Raw genomic sequence first — 15140 nt, 5'->3', positions numbered from 1 at the left:
AAATAAAAAGAAGATTTGACTCTGTTACGAGTCGGCTCACAATTTCAACGAACTGATTTGTACTTCCACCGGGGCTGTTGCTGAAATTAGCAATGCAGTCTTTTTGCAAGACACGGTGATCTAGTTGAGCTTACATCGAACCCGGGCTAAACCTATGGTCAGTGTCATGAATGTGACGAGTGAATGTCATGGGCAACACCTACACCTTGTCCGAACCTCCGTAACGATCTACATGAGTAGATGTTGTGAAGGACACGTCATACCACTAGACCATAGAAGCAATCCTTGCTTCTCGCAGAAACAAAATAGATATATGGCCCTGTACTTTCGCCCGAGCGCCATCAGTACATGAGATGTCAGTCAGTAGGATACCCTGGCAGAGGCCGACTTAAAACATGCGCTTGGTACGTTGCGCCCAACGACTGCCTCACGTATACGAATCACCTCTCGATTGAATCTCACAAATTAGATTCTGCTATAGTTCTAATGAATATTACTCGAACGCCTATCCAGACTCCACCACCTCAGCAAACCACTGCCTCAACGCCCCCGCAAGTACCGCCGGTAACTCCTGAACATCACGCACAATCAGATAATAGTCGAACGGGAAAGTATCGAGGTACTTGACCATATTCAACCGCATCTCTCCCGCTTGGTCTTTGACAAACTCCGCCGTTTGCAGATCAAGTATGCTCTGCTTCGGCCCTCCCGATGCCTCGGCCTTCTGTGCTGCAGCATCCACCACGATGAATACAACCATGATACGCTCCTCGTGCGCTTGACGGACGAGCTGACGTATCGATGGATGATCTTCGCACACACCATCGGAAATGATGAGCTGAAGCTGCCACAGCTCGCTCGCTGAACCGGCTGCTTTCAGTCTTGCAGCGCGGAACAGCTCGATAGACTCTGCAAGCAGCCTGCGTACATTGGTCCTAGTCTGCGCAAAGCTGAATTGCTTGTAAACTTGAGCGCCTGCTTCGGATGTGAAAGGCGTGCTGAAGTCGTGCGCAATCTTGACGTCTTCACCGAAGCCCACCACACTAAGCTCTCCAACCTCGAGCATGGACATTGCCTTTGCCACGAGCGCCACAGTTTCAAATGCTAGCTGCTTACTCTCGCTCTCCGCCATTGACTCGGAGTCATCGATGGCAAGCATGATCTGATATGAGCGCTTGCTTGGCACGGATCTTCTCATCCAGATTTTGTCACGCTTGTATGATGAGGCGATGTACGGGATGATGCGCTTGATATTGAGACGCTTGCCTGTACGGAAGTCTCCTCGCATCTTCGTGGCTTGTGTCGGCTGTAACACCAGGCGCAGATGCTCAGTAAGCACAAGTGCAAGGTTCCGTGTGCTGGACTCGTGCTCAGCCCATAAAAGGCGTGCTTGATCGATAGTTAGCTCATCATCGACATCATCCGCATCCAAGTGTGTATGAACCAGTTGCTGATCCACGTCCTCGAGGTGATCTTGTTCCTGGAGTGGTAGATCGTCGGGCATGTCCACATCCATTTCACAATTGCGGGGCTCACCAACGAAGGCCTTAGAATCCTTGTCCGCACGAGGCATGTCGCTTGGTGCAACCTGGTTTTCTTTTTCTTCGGCCTTTGTGGTCTGGTCGATTTCATTTGACTTCTCGTTCAGAGGTGGAAGATCAGTATCCTCCCCGTTGACAGACAAGCCGGCGTTCTCGTCCAATGCTGTCGACTGGTCAGCGTTCGCCGCACCAAGTGCTTGTGTATCCGCCGTCGCATCCTGGTCTAGCAAATGTTCAAAGCGAGAATCAGCCATATCGACATCTGCCGGCTCTGGTCTTGCGTCTTCGACTTCAGGCTGAGCATCCTCGATTTGGCGATGTTGTCTGTACCACTCCTCCAGAACATCCCCAATCTGCTTGTAGGGTACTTGGTCCTGCTTCGATGTGATATCCTCGGAGCCAGTGCCAAACTTCTCGGTTTTACTACTCCGCTGAGGTCCGGTCGCACTAGCGTCCTCATTCTCCTCTCGTTCCGCAGCGCCCTCAGCCATGTCGTCTTGCGCGCTGCTGGCTGCAGCGTTAGGTCGAGCATCAGAGGAGTCAGGATCTCCACCATTGTCAGCCTCACCCACAATGTCTTCATCGGCGTGCAAAGCTTCCTTTTCTTCTTTCATCAGAACATCTTCTGACTCATCTCGTTCCATTTCCTCGTCAATGCTATCGGCGGCTTCCGCAGTCTTCTCATCTTCCACGCCGCCGTCGTCCTCTCCCGGTCTCGCTTCGTCCACTACACTACCCTCATCGTCCATGTCCAGATCATCCCGATCCTCCGTATCTCCCTCAGCTATATCTGGATCACCGGGCATATCCTCGTCTTCACCATCTACATCAGAGTCTGCCTCTTCAATCGTGTCCTTTCCATCTACCGTAAGATCGTCAGTGAGTTCGAGATTCTGCTCTTCGCCAACGTGTGGATCCAGCTGCTCCGTCTGATCTTGCGCAACTCGATCATCTTCATCGGGAGGCTGGTCAACGACCTCATCTCCTTCTTCTTCGCCTTCTTGAGCCTTCTTCTCGTCGTTGGACTTTTCAGCACCGACTGCAGCATCATCAGTACTCGTGCCTCTGTTCCCTTCTGTTTCCTTCTCTGGGGCTTCCGCGCTTTGCCCTTCATCCCACATCTTCTCATCAAGAGTCGACGGGCCTTGGTCATCTACCGAGCCACTTTCTTCTTCCAAGTCTTCCTGAGTACCATTTTCATCACCCTCACCTTCACCATTTTCGGAGGCCTCGGGCTGCTCGCCCATATCCCCTTCCAGCTCTTGATCAGCCATATCTACAGCATCTTGCTGGTCTTCTATATCCTCCTTCTGCCCGCTGGCTTGCGGCTCCTGGGCGAGCTCTGATAGGTCTTCGTCATCGCCTATATCTTTGCTGATGTCCTCAGCACCCTCCCCGTCACCGAGTCCTGTGCCCGCTTCCACGTTTCCAGCTCTGTCATCTTTGCCTTCTGCCTTTTCAGAAGGCGTACAGAAACCACGTTGTGCGAGTTGCTCGAAAGATGCGGTAAGCTGGTAGGCGAGCGCAGCAGTCTCATGATATTCGAGGGCTTCTTCGTTCACGGTACGACTGACGACGGTCACGTACAGCCGCAGGATTGGGAGAACTTGACAGATCATGCTAGCTGCATTTCGCAGCTCGGAACCGTCGACTTGGATGAGATGCGGAAGCTGAGCCAGGCTCTCAGCTATAGCCGCCAGGACGCGCGGCATTGCGAGTCCTTGCATGGCAGCTTGTCTAGCTGTGTGCTGTCGTACCAGCCATGATTTGTCGTCACTATCCGTAGGGGCAGCACACAAGGTCTTTTCGCAAGCTTCGGCGGCAGCAAGTGCGGCATCTAACGCTCGCATCAACGTCACTGTCCAGTTGTCAATGCTAATTGCTTCGCGATCATCAGTATCGAGAGCGGTCTTAGGAGGTTCGACCCATGTAAGGAGATGCTCGAGCAGCGGCTCCAGTTCAGCATCTGATCTTGAAATCTCTCTGACGTCTAGGTTGATTCGCTGCCTGACTGACAAGAGTCTCTCGTAGATAAGAGTCTCTGCCTCGCTGCACGTACCAGCCGGCAAAGTCAGAACATCTTGCAATGCGGCGTGCAGATTGTCTAATGCTCTAGCACGCTCTTCTAATAATCCTAGCAGTTCTGGAGGATCATGGCCTGCCAATCCTACTTGCGTGGCGATCAATTGGCCACAGCTCCGCAGCATGACTCCGGTTATGACGATACGTTGCGCAAGATCGGGTCTAGACCAGGAGCGTGTCATGACAGTAGGACCATCTGCCGTCGCGAGGGCCGAAAGCTGTTGTAGCACAGTGCGCAACTGGATCGCCAAGCCAATATGGTGTTGCAATCTTGTGCGCTGCCTCAGAATCGTGTGCAGCATGCTCTCCAACAGGCCCATACAGCGTTGTGCCTCAGCGGATGTCAGGTCCTCGGAGTGCTTACGAGCAGCTTCACGGACAGCAGGCAGAATGTTCAAAAACAGATGAAAGGTGTGCTCGCCTTCATGTACATGCGCATTGTGATGTGATCTGTCGAAAGTCGGGATTGAAGAGAAGACGATTGAATGGGATGCTTGCCGCGCAAGCGCATCTCCGCCAAGACCCTTTGCGATTCCCATGTCTTGGACAGCGCGTATGACATCTGCAAGTAAGCGACGTTTACGACGCTTGAGATCCTGTACATGGTCCTTTGTCTCCGTATTAAGCAATGGTGGTGTCTCCTTCAGAAGACTACTGATCTCGTCCTTGATCTCGACGCGGTAAGCGGCCAGCCTGGTGGCCACATCTTCAAAGGCGAGTTTTGCTGTCTTAGAACGCATCAAGCTCACTGTGGCTTCAATATTCTGGTAACGAGCAGGACGTTCAGACCAGATCTTGCTGTTCGAAATCACAGGCGAAACTATAGCTGACCCTGGCATTGCCACAGCTTTGGTGGCATTGGCATCTTGTGCCAAGTCAAGCCCTGACATCTGCTCCACGCCCATTGGTCCAACCGGCTGAGCGAGCAGGTTCCTATACTTGCGCACATATCTCAAGAGCTTCTTGTGTGATAAAGAAGCGCTTTGACGAAGTGTGTCTATGTTTCTATCCTTCCAGCTTGCCAATTGCACAACCATTTTCAGATCTGTCTCGAGCTGAGCGCGGCCCTTGCTCAGACGACCGAGGATACTTTGCTCGAATCTCGCAAAGTAGACATTGAAGTTCTGCAGAGCACTGCGGATCACGTCCCACGAGCTTAGCGACTGCGCAAGCAATGCTGCGTGAGCTTCAAAATCGCGTAGCATTTTCTTACGATGGACGAACTCGCCCAGACCGCATTTCGTGATGAAGACCTCCAAAATAGCCAGTAGACTCTTGGCGTGGGCCTGCATCTTGTCATGGTCCTCTTCGTTCGCGTGGCCAGATGCGACAATGCTTTCGTAGGCGATGAACCACCAGGACTGAGCATCTCGAGACACTGTGCGATCTTCACGATCTAGTAGGCCTGCCCAGCTTGAAAGTTCTAGTTGTCGCCATGAAACGATCAAACTCACGATCTCCTCCAGCATCTCGAGAACGCTGAACTCTCGACTTGCGATCTGCTGCCACTGCGTGATGCTTGCATGCAGCTTCTCGAGCATAGGTAGCACCTTAGTGATTGGCTCGCTGTGAGGAACATTGTAGATTTGATCGCACAACCTGTCGACCTCAACAGGGGTCGCATGTTCAGGCCAAGCATGATGCAACTGCAGGAACCGGCTTTGCACTCGAGAGACGATCGTCGCAGCTTTCCGCATCTCGCGCAGGTTGGAGTCCGTGTACATATTGTACAGATTGTCCTGTGTCTCATGTTGCGACATACTGGCCTTCAATGACTGGAGCGCAACGGTCATGGCTGGAATGCATGCCCGACTTTCGAGTATGTTCCCGTGTGCTGAGAGCCAGTCTGCGCTCTCACGCAACTGTTGTAAGACGGAAGCCGGTTCAGCCACACTCCCAGGCCGGAACATCGATCCATGCAAATGCGCAAGCGTCGCAGCCCGGTCTGAGCTGGTAGACTTGGTCTGCGGAGCGTTTCCATCAGCCGTAGGGAACAGTGCCTCGAGTTCCTCGGCAGATACGGCGTCCTCGTCATTCAGCGTACCCTGGTATCGATACAAGCTCGATCTTGCCGCAGTTCGCTTTTGGTCGTCGCTCAATTGAAGCTTCCATTCGCTGTAGAAGCGTTGGAACTGTTGATCAATGGCCCCAATCAAAGCATCATCGTTGCCACTCAGGGGGCTACACCTGCATCTCATGGCGAATGCAGAGAGCGCAGACAAGGTATCTGAGTGGCTCATGGTGCGAGAAAAGGCTTGTAGGAAATTACGACCATTGATCCACGGCTCGGACTCGGCTCCGCAGAAGGGAACGAGAACCTTCAGAGTTGTGATGGTTGGGGAGAGCTCGCTGAATTTGCTCTGCATTGCGAGATAGTGGGCCACACGCAGACAGTCAACAAAGCCAATGGCAGGTCCGGTAATGTCGCCGTATTCCCGATAAGATGTTGTCAATCTTGACCGGATGCGTGCAATGTTTTTCCAAGCTACCGTGTCGACTGACTCATCTTGAAGCAACGGCGCAATAGCGCGCGCAAGGGTGTCCATCTCCTGATGTAGCTGAAGTACCGCGCTTGCCGTTGGACGGCATATGTTCTCAACAGACGGTTCTGATCCTATGAGGTTGGTATCCTGCTGCAGAAACCTTGCACGCAAAGAATCCCTCTCTCCAGAAAGCGCACCTCGAAAGTCGTTCATAGCAGTAAGGCCTTGTAGGTGTGATTTGTGACAGTGTCGATAGACCGCTTGCTCTATCAGAGGCTGCAGAAGAGGATCGAACGGTTCAGGCGGTATGTACAAGACGAGACAAGCAAGGCCGAAAGCTTTCCATGCTCTAGATGACGATCTGTATTCATCGCATCCCTGATCGCTTGCACGGCGTAAATGATCGACCACGACCATGATGGTGGGTCTTAGCCAGTCCACATCAAGACCAGCGTTCTTGACTTCTGGGATTCCCGACTCGCAAGAGGCTACATGAGTCACGTCTGCATGTTCGAGATGATTGAGCAGAGTCGTCGCAAGTGACTGCAGATCAGCCCGGTCTGTTTTGATAAGGGTCTGGAGTAGCGCCTGCAGTAGTCGATGCAACAGCGCATTGAGTGCTGCGAGCTGGCTAAGGATGATTGTATGAGCGTGTCCACCAACGGCGCGACCTAGCACATCGATCTCCTCCTCCAACAGGTGCATGTCTCTTAACGGAACTTGGCTTGTTGTGGCCGCGTGCTGCATGATCAGCAGTGGCATCGATGGTGACCCGTCTTCCATAAGATCCTGATCTGGCAGTACCTGCCCAAGCAGTTGCAGATCGTTACGTGGCACGGGTCGCTCGGTGTGTACCGGTGTAGCAACGCCTCCCGCGCTGGTCTTTTGTAGTGCCAAGACTTCCATCTCTGATACAATTTCTGCCACGAACTCTTTTTGTGCGGGTGCAACAAGTGCAAAGTGTCTTGCTATACAATCGAAGACACTGGCGAAGTGCGGCACACCTGCTTGTGTTGTTTGACTAGCATTGCTACCGTGATCTGGCAGTAGTTGGCGAAGTTTGTCGGTGATGTCGATGGTGTCCACATCTTGATGCTGGATCATCCGGAGGGCCTTTGCGAAAGCTAGTCGCATCCGAGCCAACACTTTGACAGGTTGGCGGAACTGTCTAGCAGCTGCATCAAAGTCGCTGACGATGGCCTCGAATTGGACAATTATGCTCAATCTTTCCATTGAGGCAGGCATTGATGGCTTGAAGGTCTTCCACAGTACGAGAGCAGCGGCGCCCGTCATACTCGTGGAGACACCGATAAGACCGTCCAAATCGTGCCCAAGCTGTGAGGTGACGTCTTGCAGGACACTGTCACGTTCAGCCGGCATTCGAATCAACCACATTCGCAAGCCTGATAGCCAGGGACGCAGAAGAGGTGCTGCTTCCTCGCCCTTCGCAATCGATGCCATCAGAAATTGCCAATAGCCGCATACCAAGGTCACCACTCTCTTAGCGATGATCGTGTCTTGAGAGGCAGTCAGATCCCACATCCGTATAAGCTCTGTCAGTGAGTGGACTGTGGCTTCTCCCATGGATAAAAGGGCCTTCTGGCCACTACCACGTTGTTGCCTGCCTAGAGCTGTGCGCTCTGCGCGTTCGATCTGACGGATCAGTGGCTGTGAGGCTCTCATTGTAGTCAATTGAGCAGCGAAATCAGCCACGCGCAAGCCATAGTCATGTTTGAAAGCAAGCGTTGAGGCATGCAGAAACAGCTGTTGATTCTGCTGGACGAGGGGCTGATTGTTGAGAGGGTGAAGAGTCTGAGAAAGGGCCTTACCATCAGCTACTGCGGTACTTACTGGGAAGGCTAGAGGACTGACCTGTACACGTGCAAGGTCAGCAGACGCCTTCGATTGGCTTGATGCAGACCGGTAGTAGTCTGTCAGATTCACTACGCTGTCTTGCAACGAAGCAGACGATGTAGTCACCGCGGACGTCTTGTATAGACCAGCTTGTAGCTGTTGCTTTAACCTTGGTAGCAGGTTTTGATCACGAAGACCCAGGTGGTCGATCGCAACTCTACCAAGCTCACGAGCGTCATCAGCAGTGGGCTTAACCTTGGCGAGAGCTTTAAGCTGTTGGAATCGCGCGGTTGAGGACTCATGGTGAAGAGGCTGCAAGCATGCTGTGCTGTTCGTTTCGTCTTCACCTGGTAGAAGATAGAGCTCAACTGCTCGGTTTCTCATTGCGCGGGAAAGTTCGCCGTAGCGGGGATCGACAGTCAAAAAGATCCTGAAGTCGGGATGTGCCTGAATGACGCGTGGGCTACCATCTGACTGAGTATTCTCGTTGATGATCAGATTGCCGTCCGGTTCCAGTAAGCCATTCAAGCGATCCAGGACAGAAGAGCTACACAGATTAGCATTGTCTAATACAAGCCACTTGCCTCGCTCAAGAGCTTCCACGAGAAGACCGTCGTTCCACTCGAAACTTGCTTTCTGGACCTCGTCAGTAGTCGTGAGGAGGCAGTCCATAAGAGAGGAGGCTTCGCGGTCGGATCCAAGAACTTTTTGTACTGCGGCTAGGGATGCTAATCGTGACGTTGGCTCATTTTGTGAATCTGACTGGACTTTGGTGAGTAGATCTAGAGTTGTAGCCATATAGGTTCGATCGTTGGTATCCATTAGAGCACGTCGACTCAGAAATTTCCGTAACTCCGATAAAGCCTGCGTCTTTTGGCGTAGCGGATCAGATTGCTCATAACCACCCACAAGATCCATAGCATCAGTCTCCGCATTCATGGCCAGTGTAACCACTGATGCGCCGGTCGCGGAAGCAAGACTATGGATCATAGACGTCTTGCCCGAACCAGAAGGTCCAGTGAGTATGATTGGCCAGCCGTGCTGAACACAAACCATTGCAGCTTCCAGTGCACGGAGTCCAGATGGCGTAAGGCAAAGTCCGGAGAAGGCGTCCCGATACTGGGCCTGCGTGGGCTGCCGTGGTAGTAGTGCTAGGCCAAGCTGGAGATCTGTCGATGAGATACTGCTGAACATATCCGAAGCAGAGGATGGACTTTCGAACACCATTTCGAACAGTCTATCGAAAGCATCACGATCGAGACCAGAGCGGAATCGCTGCTGGAAGACCATCCGGACACAGTCACGGATGCTAGCAGCGCTCATCAGACCTCTGGTAGATACGTGTAAATTGAGCCAGCGCATCGTATCGCGGAGATTGAACTCCCAAGGAGCGCCACTACTGCCAAACCGACGACGCTGGACGATCTCGCGGTCCATGAGGTTCACAAGTCTCACAACCTGTACTAGCAAAGATTCATCGACACGCGGAAAGCTCTTCCGGCAAATCAACAGTAGATCCTCAGACCGAAACACGTCTGCATAAACCACAGTAAAGCGGTTCACAAACGATGCAGGCAGCCCTTTCCGCCCACCACCCTGATGATGAGGATTTTGGGCAGCAAATAGCTTAAAGTCTGGATGCTTGATGAATGTCTGACCAAGTTCAGGCACATAGACCTCACCTCGATGGTCTAGACAGGCATTGAGGCCCTCAAGCACAGACTGGGATGCCAGGTTCATCTCATCTAAGAGGACCCACTCACCAATCTTCATTGCTCGAAGGAAAGGAGCATCGCGCCAAACGAAAGTGCCAGTAGCAGCGCCTTCGACAGGTGCATCGGAGCCAAACAGATCCAGGAGGTCACTCTGCTCTGACAGATTGATTCGTGTAAGAGATACGCGAGCGGCTGCTGCAATGGCTGTGACAAGCGCAGTCTTGCCTACACCTGGACTGCCCTCGAGCATGACCGGCTTCGACAATTGCATAGCTCTCATCACCCGCATAGCATTCACGCGCGTAGTTCCAGCGTCAAAGGTGAAGCTTGCGTCGGAGTATTCGTGGCTCCCGCGCTTTGGAAGACTGAATGGGCCAATCCGAAGTGAAGTCTCGTCCTGGCTCACACTTGTTGGTGCGGCGTAGATGGCAGCGGCGTCTGTCCGTAGCAAAAGACTCAGTTGCGTCAAGCAAGCCGACCGTTCCTCGTCAAGGCTAGCACTGGTGAGCGTCATAAGGCCTGCAGGATTGGCACCGAGTGTATCTATGTAGACCATAGCAGCGCCATGTATGATGGCTGTCGCAATGTCTGCTGAAGCATAGATGTTGACGAACTGTACCCAAGCTAGGATATCTCGGACCGAGATCGACGCGCTTGCGGAAGTGTTATAACGCCGCTTGAACCACTGCGCAAACGTAACCATAGCATTGGCATATGCTGTGGCATTCGAAGTGATCTTGGCAGACACGATCTGCACAATGTCTTCTTCTTCAGACAAGGACGGCACCCAGATCTCGGTGAAGCGATTGCGTAGAGCAGGCGAAAGCTCTTTCTTGCCGTAATCGCCGCCAGGGTTCATGGTTGCGAAGAACTGGAAGCCAGGTGCTGCAGTGATGAAAGAGTCTAAGCTTCCTTTTTCGGCTAGCAGAATAGAGCGCTGTGATTCCAGCACACTATTGATGCGTTCCAGTACAGAGTCATCGGCCAGAGATATCTCGTCAAGTAGGAAAAGTGTGCCTTCTCTCATGGCTTGCACAAGACTGCCGTCCACCCACTCGAATAAGGCCCGGAACCGTGTCCGGCATTTCGTGATATCAGCGTGCAAATCGGAAGCTACATATGCTTGCTTGTCTGACTGCGGTAGGGCGCCCAGAGCTTCATCGTAAGAAGCGAGAACGACATCGGTGGAGGATGCCTCGTCGACAATCTGATTCTCCATAGGTGGAGAAGCCAGTATACGCTCACGAAGCATATTCGCATTGACACCTCGATTTCGCACAGGTCTCTGAGATCCAATCAGATCGCCGGTCTCGGTATTCTGATGAGCATTGATCATATGTAGCTGCTGCTCGAGTGCTTCGGCTAGCACCTGGCACACGGTCGTCTTGCCGCAACCAGTCTCACCTACCAGAAGCACAGGCTCGTCGTGCTCGATCGCTCGAGACACTAAGACGTACAGCCTACGCATCGCCTTAGTCCAGACCACACCCTTGAAAGACGCATACATGTCGTATTTCTGTATTGTAGCGTTGTCTGGAGCATACAAAGCATCCTCGTCGATACGGATTCGTGGTCCGCTTGTGCTCATGACCCTCTCAATGATGTTCTTTAGAGCTTCACGCTCCTCAGGCTTGCGAACTCGTTCTGCCAGCAGCATGAACCCGTTCGCAGCAAGATCCTCGATGGTGTCATTTTGCCGCAGTGCCCATCGGAAGAGATCACGCAAGGTGGCAAAGCTTTTCTGCTCGAAGAGTCTATTCTCCTGACGGAGGACGGACAATTCGCGATAGACAGACACGATGCGCTTGCATCTCGACTCGGGCAGTTGCGTGCGTCGGTGAAGAATCTCTTGCAGCTCATCGACAGGAATATCATCGAAATGCAGCTCAAGAAATCGATTGCGGAATGCACGGGATAGAGCCTTTCGACCTCCGTACAAGCCCGCCGGGTTTTGCGTAGCGAACAGCATGAAGTCTTCATGAGGGCGCACGGTCTCCTGAGTCTCTGGGATCAACAGCTCGCGGTTATCGTCTAATAGCCTGTTCAGTGCCTCAAGTACATCTGTAGGAGCAAGATTGAGCTCGTCGAGCACGATCCAATGTCCTTTACGAAGTGCATTGACAAGGACACCCTCTTGGAATTGGAGTTTCCCATCAGAGCCAGAGACATACGTGCCAAGATATTCCTGTAGATCGGTATGCTCATGGTTGTTGATGCGCACGAAATTGTGGCCTGTGCGCTTCGCCAGATACTCGATCATGCTGGTCTTGCCACTGGACGTAGGCCCTTGTATAAGCACAGGCGATTGTCTCGTGCTCGAGGCACGGACGAGATTCTCCAGATTCCGCTTGATGAAAGGTGTGAGAATGTATTGCTGTTCGTCCTGTAGCTCGAGGGGTCCCTGTCGTGCCCAGTGTTTACTGCCAGGAAATGGCTGTATGTATCGGCGTCCGTCGCTTGGCTGCCTCAAAGACTTCTGCAGCTCAGCGCGAACGTTCAGGCGCTTGCCAAATAGGTGCTGCTCAAGTTGCGGCTGAACCAAACGGGCAGACTCAACATCGAGAAATGTCAGGAAGCTCATCTGGAAGCCTTCATAGAGCGCTCGTCGAAGGCTGCATAACGAGGCAATGTACGTAGCATAGCTCAAGGTCCGAGTCAGGGTGCGAAGACTGAAATGTGGTTTCTGACCAGTACCGTCCACGAGCTTGTTCTGGTCGGCAAGCGCAAGGATTTTCTGGTACAATGTGCTGACGTCGAGCGAGATCGCGACGTCAGCAGAAGCTTCTGACCGAAGGTAGGAGCGAACAATACTCTGCAAGCTCTTGATATCTTTGTCTGGGGATTCAACGTAAAGCTCTGTAAACCGCGAACGGATACCTGGAGGAAGGTCCTTCTTGCCAACGTCTGTTGCGGGATTCATGGCCGCAAACACTCGGAACTCTGGATGGGCTTCGATACGTTCAATGTTGCCAGCTTCGGTCAGCAAGATCGAAGGTGATGCTGAGTCGAGAAGATCGGCAATCGACTCCAGCGTGTCAGGCGATGCCAGATTGATCTCGTCAAGCAATACCCAGTCACCATTGCGTACAGCTTTGATGATGTTGCCTTCAACAAAGCTGAAAGCGAATGCATCATTACCTGCAGAAAGTTGGCGCTCAAGATTAGTGAGTTTGATGGCCAACGCGTCCCAGCGAACAAAATCAACAACCGTCGAAGACTCGACCTTGCGTCTCTTGCTTGGTGCGCCACCTTCTCTGCTGGGCAACGATGTAGTTCGCTGCTGATCGACCATCTTGAGCGCCTGATGCCAAAGCTTGCACACGGCCGGCCAATTGCTCTTAGCCATCTGCTTGCCAAGGAGCTCGAGAAATTGCTGATTTTTACTGACACTGAAGCTCGCTCTAAAAAGGTCATCGAAGTCGTCTTTTATAGGCACGATCAGACTTCGCGCGGTGACAGGTTTGAAGCCTCCGAGTAGATCGCCAGCTTCGCTCTGCTGCGATAGGTTGAAGGGCTCGAGCTTCTTTCCAAGGTGTGCTGCCAAATGTTGGACTGCTGTGGTTTTCCCGACACCGGTCTCGCCGACCAGGAGTAGGGGCTCACGATTAACCACCGCTGCAGCCACACGCTCGAGCATACGAGTAGTATGTGGATTGGTCGAGAACGTGCTTTGCGCAGCCGTACGCTGCGACTGGATGCGTGCCAGGCTGTAGCGTCCCATGGAGATCCGCGTTTTGTCGACTTCGTATCGCACGTCGCGATCAGCGAGTAAGAAGTCGCGACGCTGTGGATCGATGTGTAGCTCTTCGGCAATGATTGCCACCAGAGCCGTTCGAGCCTGGCCATCGGGTAGTGCACCAACCAGACAGTCCACAGCTTCCATAAAGATACCATCGAGATCTGCACTGGTGAAGGACGACCTCTGGTGCAAGAAGTTCACCACTCGGCCACACCATTTCAACAAGTCCCTTAGGCTGATAGCGCGAAGCACTCCCGTCTTACTCTGACCCATCAACACAGCTCGGAGCCGCGTTGACAGCAGGCGTTCATAGACGGCCATGAATTGTGGCACAAATTGCGAAAGTGAAGGATGCAGCTGTTGAACGATCTGTGTCTGCTCATGGATCGGTGGCATGTCGATGGTTACATGCTGCCAGTGTCGAGCACCAAGCATGTGGCTAAGCGGTCGAGTCTCAGCACCTGAATGGTTGATAGTGCTCCGAACGGTAGCGATAATACGAAAGCCAGGCGCCGCACGTATCGTCTGCTTGCGGCTCGGAATCAACAGCTCGCGCCGCTCGATCAAGGGTAGCAAGGTGCCGATGATCTCATTCGGAGCACGATCAAGATCCTCAATGAGTACCCAGCGGCCCTCTTGAACCGCAGTAGTCAATACTCCGGCCCTCCACAGAAACGAGCCAGATGAGTCTCCCGTAGTGTACACACCGATGAGTAGTTTCGCATCGCTCTGTTCGTTAAGGTGAAGTGTCACCATCTCGTCACACTTTCCAGTCCTAGCGGCTGCGTGACGTCCAAGCAGTGATTTCCCAGATCCTGCTAGGCCACTAAGAAGCAAAGGCTGGTTCGACTTCAACGCTGCAGCAATTTTGTTCATGTTCTGGTCTGTAGTGATAGTTGGGACGACGATATAGGCGCCGGTTGTGCTCGATTGATCTTCCCGTGGCAAAAGAACGTTGCCGACAAGAGCAGTACTATGGAGGAAGATATCCTTGGGCAGTGTTCGAGTAGGGGAAGTACTCTTCGCATCGAGCGACCTCACAGAACGAATGAGCTCGTGGGCTGCTTCATGCCTCTCCTGCTCCCAAAGAGTCAAAAAGCGATAGTCAATGACCTTGTCGTCCCATTGACCACTGATATCACCTGCAGGCGTATCTTCGCCAAGGTATCGTTTCACCGTCTGCTCGAACCAGTGGTCTGCACCGTCGAGACATATCTGCTGAATCCTGATAGCCAGATAAGCGATGGGTCGACTCTGATGACGAAGTAAGCCGTGTATAGTGGCAAGATCGATGTGTGGTCGGAAGGAAGTTGGGTCATGGTTCAGAAGACGAAGGACGCCAAGTAAATAAAGTAAGTCTGCGTCAGGTGATTCCGAGGAGTCGAAGGAGTAGCGCTCGCGCTTTAATAGTCGTATAGCATACGGAGCAAGGAATGGCGCGAAAGGCACAAGACGACCCAATGCGGCAACCGCTGCTGCAAGACTGCCATAGGTTCTGAGCGACGAGCAGATATGTGCAAAGATATTTTCACAGTGCGCGAGAAGTAATGTCGTGTATCGTGGATCGAGGGTCGCCTTGGTAATGGCTTGCAGATATTGCTCGTTGCTACCTTGTTGTATGATTTGCAAAAGCTCCGGCGGGAGATCATCTACTCGCTGCAAGAGCGCAGTATCCCAATGGCACTCCATGTTACTCGTATGAATCTAGTGCGAGCATCGCAATATC

The 15140-nt window shown here is 52.6% G+C and overlaps 1 protein-coding gene across 1 annotated transcript; it reads right to left on the bottom strand.

Annotated features, from left to right (window-relative positions):
• Positions 1–505: 505 nt before the first annotated feature.
• MDN1 (AAA ATPase midasin) lies at positions 506–15103 on the bottom strand (the record flags this gene model as incomplete). Its single annotated transcript, XM_064842621.1, has 2 exons — positions 506–7918; positions 7958–15103. The coding sequence occupies 2 exons, from the start codon at positions 15101–15103 to the stop codon at positions 506–508; spliced, it is 14559 nt and encodes a 4852-aa protein (XP_064689811.1).
• Positions 15104–15140: the final 37 nt, after the last annotated feature.

Source organism: Recurvomyces mirabilis (genome assembly GCF_035927965.1).
Source record: "Recurvomyces mirabilis strain CCFEE 5264 chromosome Unknown scaffold_35, whole genome shotgun sequence".
NCBI classification, from domain to species: Eukaryota; Fungi; Ascomycota; class Dothideomycetes; order Mycosphaerellales; family Teratosphaeriaceae; genus Recurvomyces; species Recurvomyces mirabilis.
This window is presented reverse-complemented; position numbering and strand designations above follow the sequence as displayed.